Below are 16,971 nucleotides of genomic sequence, written 5' to 3'. Positions count from 1 at the left end.
TGGGCCAAAGCTGAGATCGTCCAACTCTGCAGAGAGATGAATGCATGGATCAACAGTGTGGAGCATCAAAGGGAGCAGCAGATTACACTCTACATATACCACCACCACCAGGTCCAAGAGCTCCAATCTGAGAAACATCAACTCGAGGAAAATGTTGATCCATTATTAAAGTTGAACGCCCAACACCAAGAAGAGATCACACATCTTAAGGAGCAGATCAAGGAAAGAGACAGTGGACGTTTAGCCCATGAGATGGAAATAAGGCACCTCGCAGAATCCAAAAAGGCCCTACAAATGGAGCATGAACTGATGGAGGACCAAGTCAGCAATGTTGAGGCCCACGAAGAGGTCTGCCCTCCGTCTGTGTTGGATAACTTAGATGCAGATATCTTTAAAGTCGATTCCCAGCCATCACTGGAGGACAATACTGATGAGCATCTTCAGATTTCACCTGTGTGTGATGAAAAAGATCACCACGATGAATTCCAACTTGAAAAGGAATCACTGTGCACCAGTGATGTTACCTCAGCTGGCAGTTCAGTCATTGGTCAACCTGAACTTCCTTATCAGTTAGACAATCATTTGACTTCTTCAAGTTTTGATGAAGCCATCTATGTTTGTCTTTTACCTAACATCGACAGTATTGACTTTGAAGAGTTAGATACAGAAGAGCGGGAACTTGAAACCTTGGATCCAGAGGGCGTCAGTGATTTTTCCTCAATAGGAAACATTGTTGAATCCAATAACGAGGCTTATGTCTGCACAGCGTCATCCGAAAGCGCCGAGATCCCTTCAGTTTTTGATGATGTGGAGATAGACAGACTGTGCAGAGTGTCTGGACTATCATACAGTTACATACAACAGCTCATGTCAGCGTCCCAAACCTGTCTTCAGGTCGAGTCTACTGAACAGAATACAGCTACTCCACGTACTTTCCAGAGAAATGAATTGAATTTGGCATTTGAAATCTTCACAGTAGAATCACACACCACTCTGTCAGAGAATGGTCATATCCTTGACGCGCTCTTGAAAGTTTAGACAGTGAAGATGAGAGTGAACAAGTATTTTTTGACGCTCTTGAAAGTTTAGACAGTGAAGATGAGAGTGAAAAAGTATTTTTTGACGCTCTTGAAAGTTTAAACGATGGAGAGGAAACATTTAGTAGAAGGACACAAGCTCATCGTAGTAGGTCTTTAGCCCGTCGACTTGTCAGATCTGTGGGGTGGGGGTTGTTTTGTCTGAGTAGTTTAGCAGTGGCTGCAGCCGTGGTCTTTATCGTGAGCACTAACTTTATGCACTGCTGGATTGTAACTGACCTCGACCACGTCACTGTCGAGATGTCCTTGCCGCTGTACTAAATCACAAGACAATAGTGTGCGGTGCTTGTGAGGGGGGGTGTACTAGGCAAAGTAGGGAATACTGATTAATTTATTACTTTGCCTGGTCATTTCAGACATTGTTTAGAATATCTATATTTTATAGAATGTCTGATTATCTACTTTGCCAACAGTAGTAATAGTAGAACATAAGGGGTGGATGGAGACGTAGGTACGAGGGATTGCTGTTTATTTGTCACAATGTCTTATTCGTGTGTTACATTAATAAATTAAATTATTATTGTTGTTGTTGTTAATAATGATAAAAATAATAGTTATTATTAGAGTTGTTATTTATTATTATTATTATTAACTAAAAATATATAATAAAAATATTAAAACAATAAAAATAGTTTATGTGAATGTGTGCTGTTTGTTACACTGAAACGTCCATGGACATGCTCCGGAAGATTGTTGCCTAAGGAAGAACATTTGAGGCCCTTCTCCAGCCCAAATAAGTCCAGTCTGCAGAGATAAAAGCCTTCTGACAGTAAGGACACATGTGCAGTGCAATAAAAACATGCTTTTATTTGAGAAAGTTACATATTGTGGCTTTTAAATACACAAATGAATCTACATATGTTCTGGTTTAATTTTAAAAACCCGAAAAAGCACAATAGGTCTCTGCATAAAAACAGAAACACTGATGAGAAAGAAAAGAAATGGTACAGAGAGAGAGAGACACACAGAGACAGACAGAGATAGAGAGAGACATAAACTTGCTGAAATGATACAGTAGGCCTGTGTACCTTTTGTGTTTAGGGCCATGAGGGGCCCTCACCTGAAGATGTTTGTTTGCTTAGTTCCATATTTCCCACTCTAGACCCACATCAGTTTGCACACTGGTCAAACAGATCCACAGAAGATACAATAACCATCGCCCTAACTGTGCTGAAACACCTTGAGAAACAGGAGAGTTATGTCAGGATGCTCTTCACTGACTACAGCTCAGCTTTTAACACAGTAACACCAGACATCCTGATCCTGATGTATTCCCCTACAGATTACAGATTACATACCCCAAAATGTAGTTTGTAACAGAATCCATTAAATTACTTAAAGTGAGTAATGTAATCTGAATACTTTGGATTACTTGATTTGCTGTAGAGAAGCAAAGACCAGGAAATCTTCACATAAGAAGTTTTGTCTGATAAAAGAAAATGAAAGGGTTTTACTGAACCGTATTAAAAATATTATTGATAGAAGAGGAGGACACATGGTCCACGCAGCATGATTTAGTCCTGTTAAATACTGGTTTAGTCCTTGTTTAGACCTGGTTTTAGACCTGCTTTAGTCCTGGTTTAGTCCTGTTAAATCCTGTTTTAGACCTGGTTTAGACTGGGTTTAGTCCGGGTTAAGTCCTGCTTTAGTCCTGGTTTTAGACCTGGTTTAGTCCTGGTTTAGTCCTGCTTTAGTCCTGGTTTTAGACCTGGTTTAGTCCTGCTTTAGTCCTGGTTTTAGACCTGGTTTAGTCCTGCTTTAGACCTGGTTTCAGACCTGGGTTTAGACCTGGTTTAGTGTCCGGCAATGAGTGGAATTACCGAGAAAAAAAAAAGGAAAAAAAAAAAGAAAAAAAGGGGGGATATAGCCCCAAATGTGAAAACAGGAAAATACTGCAGTGTAATCCATTTATTTCAACAAAGTAACTGTAATCCAATTACCACTCACTGAAACAGTAACTGTAACTGAATACAGTTTGTACTCTGATTACGTAACTCCGGTACATGTAATCTGTTACTCCAACACTGGGTACGGACCGGAGCAGAACAGTGTCTTTAGGCGACGTAGGACTAACCAACATGATCAGGCCTATTCACTTGAGCCTACTCCACGCTCCTGTCCCGGCGTCCAATCAGCGCGCTGGTCCCACCTCCCTCCGGTTCTTCAGGGAGAGACATCTGACGTGGCACCGGGGCGCGCATCACTGCTCCGCGGCCGCTCCTGAGTGCTCCTCCGCCGGCTCTCCTCTCACACTTTCAGCGGGGACACACGCGGGAGAAGCCGAGACATGTGGCTGGTGGTCCTGCTCAGCCTCCTCCAGAGCGCCGCGGCCTACGACGTGGACCCGGAGAAGCTGCAGGGACTGGCCAAAGCCCGAGTGGAGGTACGCGCAGAGGCCGGGGGACGGGGTGCGTGAGCCGGGGAGGGAGCAGCGTGACGGGCGGAGGGGAAATGCTGCTCCGGTGCGCGTGTTGAGGGCAGTTAGAGGAGAACTGAGGTCAAAAATGTTAGGAAATGTGCGTTTTGGAGAAGTGGCGTAAAGCGCATGCGTAAAAGATGTAGGAAGCAGATGTAAACAGAAGTGATCATGTCTCAGAAGTGTGACGAAAAGAACCGACTAAACCAGGTCTAAACCAGGTCTAAAAAAGGTCTAAACCAGGACTAAACCAGGACTAAACCAGGACTAAACCAGGACTAAACCAGGACTAAACCAGGACTAAACCAGGACTAAAACCAGTTAGCCTAAATCAAGAGATGGAGAGGTGTAAATCAATCAGAACTAAACCAAAAAAAAAAAAAATGTTTTAACTAGGATTAAACCAGAAAGGACTAAACTGGGACTAAACCGGAAAGGACTAAACCGGAAAGGACTTAACTAGTACTAAACCAGGACTAAACTGGAAAGGACTAAACCAGACAGGACTAAACCGGGACTAAAACCAGTTGGCCTAAATCAAGAGATGGAGAGGTGTAAATCAGAACTAAACCAAAAAAAAATCTAAACCATTAAAGACTAAACAAGAAAAGACTAGACCAGAAAGGACTAAACCAGGACTAAACTGGAAAGAACTAAACCAGGATTAAACAAGGACTAAAAAAGAAATGAAAACAGGACTAAAACTGACTAGACATAATCCAGGAACAGGAGGATGAGAAGAATAAAACCAGGGAGTAAAAACAAAGCATAGACTAAACCAGGATGAACCCAGGACTTGAACCCACAACTGAACCTGACGAACACACACATTAAAGAAGAAGAATGAGGAAGACTCTGAAGTACAGAATTCATGAGGCACTAGGGCTGCGTACTTACAAAAACCTCCTGATACATAGATCCTGTTCGAGGGTCCACTGAACCATCCTCACACACTTTTCCAGCTCCACACACTCCGCCTTAAAGCTGCACTGTGAGACCTTCTGGTGGAGGGTGTGTGACCTTCTAGTCTCCATGGAGATGTTATCTTTCCATGGAATCACATGTTTTTAATTACAGGTTTTTAATGCTGATAAATACTTACAGTGTGCAGGGTGCCTCTCCACAGAGCTGAGCAGTAACTTGGTCTACACTGACACCTGTTTGTCACCATGAAAATAAGAGTTTCAGGGTTCCCACGCTCATGGAAATCTAATGGAAAAGTTATGGAAATTGAAAATGTCATTTTACAGGCCTGGAAAAGTCCTGGAATTTTAGTCTCTCTTTCGTCCACGCTCCAGTGTTCTGTTAAATTCTCATGAGACTATTCTGATTATTTCTGAATGTCTGCGTTTGTTGTTGTTTGTTTTAAAGAGATGCTTTATAGATGCAGTGAACAGTTTTTAAATATCTGTTTGTTTGTTTTTTATAAAGAAGTATTTTATGGAGCTAAATTATTCCCTGATTGTGGGGAAGATGGACTGGCGTGGGTAGTGTTGTGTTTTAGTTTTAGTTTTTCCTCGAGTGAAGCAGAAAAAAAGGGCCACTGTCGGTGTGAATGTTCATGTGTGTGAGCTAAATGCACTGAAAGGATTTAGAATGTTCAAAAACTATAATCCCAAACCATAAAGTGAGTGGAAAGAGTGAACATTTTATATTTAGCCCTAAAAGTCTGATGTAGGTGCCATAAAGTCATGGAAAATTCACTTTAGGTCATGAAAAAGTCCTGGAAAAATTTTGAAATGTTGTCAGTGAAAAAGAGTGGAGGCCCTGGAGGTTTAATGCCATACTGTGGAAGTTTCCAGGCAAATTTGTCGTTTTTATGAAGCCCTGCAGATGTAGGACCAGAATGTGTAGTGCGTCTTAAACACAGAGGTCAACAGGCGTGTGTAAGAAAATCTCAGAAAACCTCCTAATATGGGCCTTTAAATGACGTTGTAAATGCGTTATACCACAGAGCAGGCGTCTCCAACCTTTTTCCTCCCGTGAGCCTTTACAAAACAGAACCAGAATCAGAATTTATTTGTTATTTCAGTATAAAAAAAAAATATACAGAAACGAAATACTGCAATCAGGTCCAGGTCAACAGTAGCATAGATAATAATAATAAGAATAAATAGTTAAAATATTGTATGTCAGATACAGTCTTTAAAAAAACAACCCCCACCTGCCCCCGTTTTCTAAAGTGCGTTCCAAGTCAGCGCTGTTTTGTAAGGTGATTTTTAGTGGGCACAAGAGATAGAGATGATTTATTTTGTACGATCATAAACGAAAGCAAAAATCCTTACATTTTTCATTCTTATTACTGTTTATTTGTACGACCATAAACTATAAACTTTGTGCCTTCTTTATTACTATTATTAGCTTGTACGACCATAAATGAAAACAAAAATTCTTAAATTTTTTATTCTTATTACTGTTTGTTTTGTACAATCATAAACAATAAACTTTTGTGCCTTCATCAGTAATACTATTAGTTTGTACGATCATAAACGAATACAAAAAAATCCTTACATTTTTCATTCTCATTGCTGTTTATTTTATACGACCATAAACGATTAACTTGGTGCCTAGATTAATATTATTATTAGTTTGTATGACTACAGACGGAAATATGTTTCTGCATGTATGTATATGTTGTTATGCATATGTGTGTAAACATTTATATTGAGTATATGAATATGAATGAAAAGTATAAAAAGTGAACCACGTGATTATGTAAAACACTTGGGGTAGGGACTCCATAAGTTTTTTAAACTTCATCCTCCTCCTTTTGAGCACCAGGTCCCAAATATGTTCATGTATATATCACTATTTTTGTTACTGTTTTTGAATTTTGTTGTACCTGGCTCAAACTAAGAAATAAATGAATGAATGAAAGAAAGAAAGAGGGCAAACCTTGGGGCACAGTTAGATGCCTGTAAAACATCAACCACTGTCCATTTATTAGTGCACAAAGTTGGGCTTCAATAAGATACATTTACAAAGATAATAGGCCTGTAATTAACCACACTTTTGTTTTTCAGCGTAATGGCATAATTCCAAAATCCCTTGTTGAGCTACTTGGAAAGGGTCATCACACACAGACCTGGACTTCTGTTTAGTTTCATTCCCACATGTTTAACACACAAACCCTGCACATTTAGGCTGAGTAATACAGAAAATGCTCTATTGTGTTTTTAAACTCCGCACACCTTCACTAGAACGCTTAGATATGAACGCAACGTAATCGATCTCTACTGAAAAAAAGTCAAAGCTCGCTGTTAACTTGTAAACTACCACTACATGACATCACAAGGTGGAACAGAGCATTTTGAGCTTTGAAAATGTAAATAGACTCATAATAACACAGAATTACAGAACTGTGAATGAAACAAAACACAAATCCATATGTGTTTTTGAGGAGGAAACATTATAACACGACTTAAAGCTCACAAGAGTGGATTTGATGTAGGAAGTTTAATTTACATAAATTCTAAGTAGAATTAAGTCAGGATGTGTTAGTTTAATGTCGTATCAATATTTAGAACTGTCCTACTGTGGCTGTGACATAAAAAACCAGTAGAATCACATTATCTGCCGAGGAGACACGCAGAGAGATGTGGAGAGGCACAGGTGGCAGGCTCCGATTGGCTGACAGGGAGCGACAGGTGCCAGGAGGCAGGGTCATTGTGAAGCCCAACTATGCGTTCCCTCCTCGTCTGAATGCGGGCGGGGCCGGTCCCTCGGGGCAGTCACATGATCCCGTCACATGACCTACATCAGATCTGCGCTTATTGTCGTGTTATTGTTGTAAAGCCTGGGCTCTCCTCGGCTCTGTCCTAGAAAACACAAAGACGAGGCTCATTCTTCAGCCTGAGGTGTGTCTTCATGTCCCGTATACTCGATCTGATCCCCACCACACGCTCCCATTCTGTCCTTCTCTCTTTCCCACTCTCTCGCTCCCTCTTTCGTTCTCCCTCTCTGCTTTGGGGCTCCACAAATCGTCCAAATGATGATAAAGTTTTCGAGAGTCGACTAAAGACATGCTCCAGGCTGCAGTCAATCATCTGGAGAGGGACTGTGCCACTGGCAAACTGTAAAACATGCTTTTACTGACAGAGGACTGGCTGAATGTCACTTTAACAGGAGTCCCAGGTTAGACTGCTGAGACTGAGAGCTCGTCCTGGAGGAACAGCAGCAGGAGCAGGAACAGGAGGAGCAGGAACAGGAGGCGTAGGAGGAGGAGAAGGAGAAGGTGGATGGATGTCGGCGTAGTTTAGTTCAACACCTGTGGCCTAACGCTGGATTAAACAAAATCCTCAGAGTGACTAAACGTCCATGTTAGAACCTGATCTCAGATGTGTTTTGCTGAGCAGAGCAGGGCCTGGTCAGTACATGGATGGGGGTTTGACGAGAAAGACGCAGGTGCCACTGGGGCAACAGTGGCTCTAATGAAACTGCTGTTGTGTACTTAGGCAAGACACTTCAGCTTCACCTTGCTGGTGCGTGTGTGTGCACCCGTGTGTGTGTTTATGTGCGTGTGTGTTTACGTGTGTGTATGTTTTGTGTGTGTGCGTGCGTGTGTGTTTATGTGTGGGTTTACGTGTGTGTGGGTGTGTGCATGTGTGTGTTTTGTGTGTGTGCGCGTGTGTGTGTGTGTGTGTGTGTGGGTTTACGTGTGTGTGTGTGTGGGTGTGTGCATGTGTATATGTGTGTGTGTGCGTGCGTGTGTGTTTACGTGTGGGTTTGCGTGTGTGTGCGTGTGTGTTTACGTGTGGGTTTACGTGGGTGTGTGGGTGTGTGCATGTGTATATGTGTGTGTGTGTGTGTGGGTTTACGTGTGGGTGTGTGCATGTGTGTGTGTGTGTGTGTGTGTGTGGGTTTACGTGTGGGTGTGTGCATGTGTGTGTGTGTGGGTTTACGTGTGGGTGTGTGCATGTGTGTGTGTGTGTGTGGGGGTTTACGTGTGGGTGTGTGCATGTGTATGTGTGTGTGCATGTGTATATGTGTGTGGGTGTGTGCGCGTGTATGTGTGTGTGTTTACGTGTGGGTTTATGTATGTGTGAGTGTGTGTGAGTGCGTGCGTGTGTGCGTGTGTGTGTGTGTGTGTGCGCGTGCATGTGTGTGTATATGTGTGTGGGTGTGTGGGTGTGTGCGCGTGTATGTGCGTGTGTGTTTACGTGTGGGTTTATGTGTGAGTGTGTGCGTGCGTGTGTGTATATGTGTGTGGGTGTGTGTATGTGCGTGTGTGTTTACGTGTGGGTTTATGTGTGTGTGTTTGTGTGTCTAGAGTGTGTGTGCGTGTGTGTGTTTGTGTGTCTGTGTGTGTGTGAGTGTGTGTGTGTTTGTGTGTCTAGAGTGTGTGTGTGTTTGTGTGTCTAGAGTGTGTGTGTGTGTGTGTGTGTGTGTGTAGAGTGTGTGGTACAGGTGCTCTACTGTCAGAGGTTGATACAGATTCATTGTTTTCAGGATCCTTCTTCATTCGTTCCACACTGTGGCTGACTGAAAATCTAAGGCTCTAAACACACTTCACACTTGAGCATTTACACACATGTGACCTCCTGAAACCACAGGCTGGACTCTGCGTTTCTCAATGGAAAAGCAGACCAACCTTGACTGGGTGTGTTTATGCACTTGTAACAGTGAACCCAGCGACTGAATAGAATTTGATCAAACTGAGTCGTCACTATTGAATCCTACAAGTTTTATCACAGGTTTCTACTAATGTCACAAACTCAATTTCAAACTCAAGGAAAATGCTCCATATCAAATACTTTCTTTCTTTTTTCCTCATGTTCTATAGTGGACAGTGGCTGATTTAAAATGAGAAAGTGTTTTTATACTCGTTCTGATTTAGATCAACACCATTTAAAACTCTTCAGGATTGTTTAATGTTGTGTTTTTTCTTCTAGTAGTAATGTGTGTGTAGTGTGTCGGTGTGTGTGTCCATGTGTGTGTCCATGTGTGTGTGTTCTAACGTGCTGTTGTGTTGTTGTTGCAGACGTGTGGAGGATGACAGCTGAACCGCCTCAGAGAGGTGAGGCCACTGCAACAATCTCACACACGACTTTCACATACCACATCTCCACTTTCACCTCACCTCTCTCTCTCTCTCTCTCTCTCTCTCTCTCTCTCTCTCTCTCTCTCTCTCTCTCTCTCTCTCTCTCTCTCTCTCTCTCTCTCTCTCTCTCTCTCTCTCTCTCTCTCTCTCTCTCTCTCTCTCTCTCTCTCTCTCTCTCTCTCTCTCTCTCTCTCTCTCTCTCTCTCTCTCTCTCTCTCTCTCTCTCTCTCTCTCTCTCTCTCTCTCTCTCTCTCTCTCTCTCTCTCTCTCTCTCTCTCTCTCTCTCTCTCTCTCTCTCTCTCTCTCTCTCTCTCTCTCTCTCTCTCTCTCTCTCTCTCTCTCTCTCTCTCTCTCTCTCTCTCTCTCTCTCTCTCTCTCTCTCTCTCTCTCTCTCTCTCTCTCTCTCTCTCTCTCTCTCTCTCTCTCTCTCTCTCTCTCTCTCTCTCTCTCTCTCTCTCTCTCTCCTCTCCCTCGTCACCCTCATGTTTCTCTCTGTGTGTTTGCAGGTCAAGGCCTTCGTGGTCCAGGACATTCCTCTGTAGTATCCTTTCCTCCCTCAGGGTCACACACACACACACACACACAGCTCAGTGTGTGACTGTACACACCACAGCAGTCGTCCAAAGTCTGGGCCAATATATTGTACAATATAAAAGTTAAGGCTATGCAAAAATATTGAAATATCGATATATCGTATCGTTTAATGTGATGATGTAGTATCAATATCGTGGGCTGCTGTATCGATATATCACCAAGAGTATTTTTTGGTATATTATTTTGTTACAGCTACAGTTTTGTTCCTTGTTTATTGGAAGGGAAAAAAATTCACAGTTTTAATGATTCAAATGTTTCATATGTGTTTCCTTTGAAAACACCAAATTTTGACAGTTATTTCATGTTTGTTCTTCAAATTCCGTTCACTTCAGCTAACAGAAAATGAGATGTTAATGACATTTACTCTTATTTTACAATGATTTCTACTTGAGTTTACCAAATATTTTTTACTCATACTCATACATTTGTACTTATACCAGAGTAACATGATTTTGAAGTAACTTTTACGTAAAATGTTTGTCTTTTGTACCCTCCTCTGGTTAGAAAACATTCCAAGCATGGAGACTTAAACATATTTTTTAATCTGTGTTAAAGTTGCAGTCTACCTGGAGTTGGTTTTGTTTCATTCACTGATTCAGTGAGAGGTAATTGGATTACAGTTACTTTTTTGAAATAAATGGATTACATGGCGGTATTTTCCTGTTTTCACATTTTGGGCTATATCCTTTTTTTTTTTTTGTAATTCCACTCATTGCCGCACACTAAACCAGGTCTAAACCAGGTCTAAACCAGGTCTAAACCAGGTCTAAACCAGGTCTAAACCAGGTCTAAACCAGGACTAAACTAGGACTAAACTAGGACTAAAGCAGGATTAAAACCAGGTCTAAAACAGGATTTAACAGGACTAAATCATGATGTGTGGACATGTCTCCTCTTCTTCTATCAATAATATTTTTAATTTAGTTCAGTAAAGTTTGGACTTTTTATTTTCTTTTATCAGACAAAACATCATGTGAAGATTTCCTCGTCTTTGTTTCTCTACAGCAAATCAAGTAATCCAAAGTATTCAGATTACATTACTCACTTTAAGTAATTTAATGGATTACGTTATAAACTACATTTTGGGGTATGTAATCTGTAATCTGTAGGGGAATACATTTTAAAAGTCACCTTCCCAACACTGCATGTGGCGATACAGGAAGTGCTCCACTAAATTCATCTGGATGATCTCAGACCTGCTTAAGATTTGGAGATGAAGACAGACTAATAATAAAGAGTCACTCAAACATGTGAATGAAACAAAACACAACTCCTCCTCAAAACTGTTTTTGAGGAGGAAACAACATTAGAACGTGACTTTGGTGTAGTACAGGACCTTTAACACATCTGATGGGGAAGACAGTCTGCATTGTGTTGTATTTGTATGAGTGTATATGTGTTGTATTTGTATGAGTGTATATGTGTGTTGTATTTGTATGAGTGTATATGTGTGTATTTGTATGAGTGTATATGTGTGTATTTGTATGAGTGTATATGTGTTGTATTTGTATGAGTGTATATGTGTGTATTTGTATGAGTGTATATGTGTTGTATTGTGTGTATATGTGTGTATTTGTATGAGTGTATATGTGTTGTATTTGTATGAGTGTATATGTGTGTATTTGTATGAGTGTATATGTGTGTATTTGTATGAGTGTATATGTGTTGTATTTGTATGAGTGTATGTATTTGTATGTGTATATGTGTGTATTTGTATGAGTGTATATGTGTGTGTATTTGTATGAGTGTATATGTGTTGTATTTGTATGAGTGTATATGTGTTGTATTTGTATGAGTGTATATGTGTTGTATTTGTATGAGTGTATATGTGTTGTATTTGTATGAGTGTATATGTGTGTATTTGTATGAGTGTATATGTGTTGTATTTGTATGAGTGTATATGTGTTGTATTTGTATGAGTGTATATGTGTGTATTTGTATGAGTGTATATGTGTTGTATTTGTATGAGTGTATATGTGTTGTATTTGTATGAGTGTATATGTGTTGTATTTGTGTATGAGTGTATATGTGTGTATTTGTATGTGTGTGTATGAGTGTATATGTGTGTATTTGTATGAGTGTATATGTGTTGTATTTGTATGAGTGTATATGTGTTGTATTTGTATGAGTGTATATGTGTGTATTTGTATGAGTGTATATGTGTTGTATTTGTGTGTGTGGAGCCTTAACCGTCCTCTCCCTCAGTCATAACCTGGTGATGAAGCACATTCCTGGAGCCGACCCGGAGCTCGTCCTGTTGAACCACTACTTCGAGGAGCTGGACGTGAGTCTGACCCGTAGTCTGACCGTATCACTGTGCTCCTTCAGCTCACACTTGAGCTCGCGTTACTCTGTCCAGATGTTTTATTGAGAGGCCGCGGCTCCAGTGGCTCTTGTGTTTCTTTTCCTCTGCCAAAACTTTGTCCCGTTTCAAGCCTTCCACCCTCTGACTGAAAATGAGCATTCAACCACTTCCCCTTTTGAGTTAAGAATGAAATGACCGCTAAGACTTTTCTCACTTTTCTCGAATGTTACCTTTCATTTCAACGCAAATATCTCCCTCAACATTCTATAGTGTATGTTATTCTGCAGTGTTTACAAATGACCAGCAGATGGAGCCTCTTACTTACACTTTTGATTCAACTTCAAACTGTTCAGTGTCCTTAAAGCTTTCACTTCTGCAACATTTACACTTCTTCATCCTGTTTACATTTTTATAATTTCCATCTGTTGTGCTTTGTCATACATCGATACTATTTTGTTTTTATCGTAGTGCAGGAGGTACCAGACTTTTTTCTCTGGGGGCCACATTATCTCTCCTGACTGTGACGGGGGTCGGGGTCGAGTCGGCCGTAGAGCAGAACTGTATGACCCTGACGACATAGATTATATGCTTTGAAAACTGCAGAGCGCCCTATACACCAATCCACTCCACTTTACTTCAGTAAACTACAAAGCTGCAGCGCACCAAACCTACACGGAGCAGACAGCGACCGCACAGCGAAACACACCCGCAGTCACACTCATCACTCCACGCCGACGAGGAACAGAACGAAGGAACGAACCGAAAAAGCGAGTGCAATGTGCCACTTCTAGACACAACTGAACAACTGAGTCACTGTGAACACGCCGACAATCCGTTGGTCCCAGACAGCACCCTCCCTACACGCCACAACTGAACAAAGCCCAGAGTCACCGTGAACGCCAACAAACAAACAAAACCACTCACCCATCACACTGTTGGGTTTCCTTTAAAGTCCAGTGCGGTTTATTGTGAAAAATTCTATGACATTCTATGACAGTGCGTCTTATAATCCAGATCGCCTAATAGTGCGGAAAATACGGTATTTAAAAAAAAAGATTCCATGACAATATTTGAGGATTGCCTCATAGGACCAGGTGGTGGGGGCAGAGGGCCTGGGGGGCCGGTCAAAGGAATATGGAGGGCCGCGGTTGGCCCGTGGGCCTTAGTTACTCAGCACATTTGTCAGCATGCTAGTGCACACAAACACAGATCATTGATTTATTTTGAATATTTATTCAAATGAACAGATTTTAAGGCAAGAAACTGCAGGTGAATTGGAAAAAATCTGAAATGTTATTTAGTATAAATAAAATAAATCTGACTGAAAATTTGCCTCAATTTTTGAAGTTAAACTTGAATAAATCAAACTTGGAATTAGATATAAAAAAAATCCTTCAGTACGTTTGGTCAAAATCTTGTGAAGTCCAAGAGTGTAAAGTCTGGTGTGTGTAGGAGCTGCTTCCTCATGTCCCTGTGAACGGTGCATTTTGAGATAAACAGTCTTTGAGTTTGAGTGTCTCTGTCTCATAGAACTCGATAGATGTGAGTTGATTAAATAAAGTTATGAAAAAGTTTTTGGTGCAGATTTGACAGTTGTGTTGTTTCCACATAAAAGCTTGTTGCTAAGAAATCAAACTGACCAAAAAAAACAAAAAAATGAAAACAGCAGATAAATAATAACATTAATGCCTGTAGTGTTTCCCTTTAAACTGAACATTGATTTTCTCTCTCTATCCTTGTGTCTCTTGATCCCTCTCTCCAGCGCATCCCTCTGACCGACATGACTCGCTCGGAGATCAACGATCTGCTCGACAAACTGGGCTTCTATAAGAAAGAGCAGCCGGAGGACGAGGTGCCAGCGGAGTTCAGGTTCTCCCCCGCCAAAGACAGTCCCTTCCCCGATGAGCCTCCGTTCAAGACGGCCGTGGCCTCGGAGCCCAAGGAGCCCGAGCACACCGACCTGTAGGGGGAGCCACTGCTGGTATGTGTCCAGTCTACTAGTCCATCTCAACATGTGAAGATCATGAAAAAGTGACATTTTTATGATTCTGGCCGATAATGAAACCCCAAAAGTCTAAAAACTGATATTTTAAATCGGCTTCTGAAAAGTGTGCTTGCTTTGATGGTGACCTTCAGATCATCTGCATTACTGTGTCTGGTCTCTCACAGGACCAAGTCATTGTTTTGTGAGTCTCAAATAAATCTCAAGTCTTTGACCTCAAGTCTGAGTCAAGTCCCAAGTTAAACACAGGCAAGTCCAAGTCGAGTCTCGAGTCACTGGTCCATAAGTCCAAGTCAAGTCCAAGTCGTCTGCTTTGAGCTCCAAGTCCTGACTCATCCCTGTGTGTTGTAACATGGTTCAAAGTTTATGAAAGTTGTTTTGCTTAATGTCTCTTTTTAAATGAAATAAGGAAGAGCTGTTTCTCTGTCAAGATTTTCCATTTCACCAAGAGACACTCACTATTTCAGTCTTGAACTCTTTACATTTCTTTATAGAAAAATGTGTTTGTAACTTCTGCATTTCCTCACATGATTGACTGTGCTGTTTGGGCAAATCCAGATTTATTGAGCTCTCAAAGACCAAACAAAATGTAAACGTCTTGATGTAAAGTGTATTCCATAATCCATTCATCATGTTACATATCTCCAGTGTTTAAAGGTCCTGCACCTGATTTCAAATCAGGAGTCGGGAACGTGTTTTAGCTTGAAGTTTAACCCCGCCCACTTAGTCTTTTTAGTCACAGTGATATGACATCATGACAGAGACACTAGTGTCTGGGACAGTGTCATTTATGTGGTTGTTTCTTTATATGTTACATATCTCTCTTCTTTTCTTTTTGGTCTCTTTTGTAATTGCACCATAACAGAGAATATCTTAGTGTGTGGGAAAGCGTCAGGTTGTTAGTTTTATCAAACACTTCATAACAATGCACCTGTTGGATGATAAAAGGTGATGTAGTTGGTCATTTCTGCTGGTTCTGAAAGTCCAAATCTCATTCCAGGTTCTTTGGGTGAGTTTATAGTAAATTTAAATTACATAAGTTAAACATAATCAATATCGGCCCAAAAATATGAGCAGATCTTATCATCCCATGTTACTTTCTCTGGATTGGATAAACAATCAGCAGTGCCCATGAAAAAACAACCAAACATCTATTATGGTAAATGTTCACATTTTTCTATAGCGCTTTTCCACCTTCAAAGCAAGGAACCACTCACCCATTCACACACCAGTGTACGCAGACACTGTGGGCAAGGTGGGTTAAGTGTCTTGCCCAAGGACACAACAACAGCATTCACCAACTGAGCTACTGCCGCCCCTACTGCAGCAGGTCATTAAAGCCTTTCCTGAATCTTAAATGTGCTTTTCCCACTAAAACCTTAAGTCTATGAGGAAAATGAAAGGAAAACAATCTTTTGGAACCAGAGCGGCTCTGTCGAGCTCCTTCAGTTTATACACAACACAACAAAACTAAATAAAGTGATTGTATTTTCGGTGTCCATTTGATGTTTTTGTTCAGTTCTCCCACATGGTTCCTGATGTACAGAACTTTGATCTGGACCAGAGTCTGTCAACTCATTATTATGTTTATATCCATGAGCTGAGAAAAACCATTTCCTGAGTCTAGTGTTAATGTCTACTGCTCTCTCCACAGGCGCTGGGCGGGGAGTGCCGTCCTCCGTGAGCACCCATGGGTCCCTGCGTTGTGAGGAGCACCCTGAGTGAGCCTGCCGTGTCCCGCTGGCCCACACCCACGCCCAATGACGCCCCAGGCACAAAGCTCTGCATGTCTGAGGCCGACGCTCTGCTGGGGTGGGGCCGGCCAGGCACGCGGGACCTCAGGGGCCTGCAGGAAAACGGGTTCACTACAAACAAACGGCTTGTGATTTATTTGACTCTATTAAAGGGGACATGTGATGCACATTCTTGAGCTTTAAACATAGTTGTTGAATTGAGTAGTTTTTCAGGGACTCGTGTTCAGTTGACTCGAGTCCACATTTGTGCATCTGCCTTCATGACATGTTAACATCAGACTGACAGCACCATGCTGTGAATTCTTTTTACAGTGTTTTAGTGGAGCTGTTGCCAGCAAAGGGCATGTACATATTAAAGCCACAGTCTGTACCTTTTCAGCCCAAATTAGGCATGTTTTGGATTTTTCGTTTTGGATTTTTCATGTTGGTTGTATTATTGCACAGATCTATGGGCTTGCATCTCCATGTACCCGACTCTTATGTGGCTTAGCCTGCTTGTTTCCATGGAAATCTTCCACAGGATGATATAAAACTAGTCTGTCATTGTGTGTGGTTTTAACTTTCTATTTCCATGGAATCACACAGGTGACGTACTGTATCTTTAAGTTCTAAAACACAAATGATGCAAAGTGCAGGTTTCAAAGCTCAAAGTGCACAATGTGTCTCCTTTAACCTGGGAACACCACCTGACATTACACTGTTTATCTGATTCAAGTGAATAAAGTTGTGTGTGTCACTGATGTGTGTTTTTAATGACTGATCA

The 16,971-nt window shown here is 41.4% G+C and overlaps 1 protein-coding gene across 1 annotated transcript; it reads left to right on the top strand.

Moving 5' to 3' along the window:
- Nucleotides 1–3,251: 3,251 nt before the first annotated feature.
- selenom (selenoprotein M) lies at nt 3,252–16,944 on the top strand. The gene is made up of 6 exons (XM_055162052.1): nt 3,252–3,480; nt 9,494–9,529; nt 10,060–10,094; nt 12,353–12,431; nt 14,215–14,433; nt 16,109–16,944. Exons 1-5 carry the CDS (start codon nt 3,385–3,387, stop codon nt 14,416–14,418), a joined length of 450 nt encoding a protein of 149 aa, XP_055018027.1. The 5' UTR covers nt 3,252–3,384; the 3' UTR covers nt 14,419–14,433; nt 16,109–16,944.
- The last annotated feature ends 27 nt before the right edge of the window (nt 16,945–16,971 follow it).

Source organism: Boleophthalmus pectinirostris, unplaced genomic scaffold (assembly GCF_026225935.1).
Source record: "Boleophthalmus pectinirostris isolate CB_2022bp ecotype Guang Dong unplaced genomic scaffold, ASM2622593v1 HiC_scaffold_4, whole genome shotgun sequence".
NCBI lineage: Eukaryota > Metazoa > Chordata > Actinopteri > Gobiiformes > Gobiidae > Boleophthalmus > Boleophthalmus pectinirostris.
The sequence above is the reverse complement of the archived record's forward strand: the minus strand, read 5'-3'. Positions and strand labels throughout refer to the sequence as shown.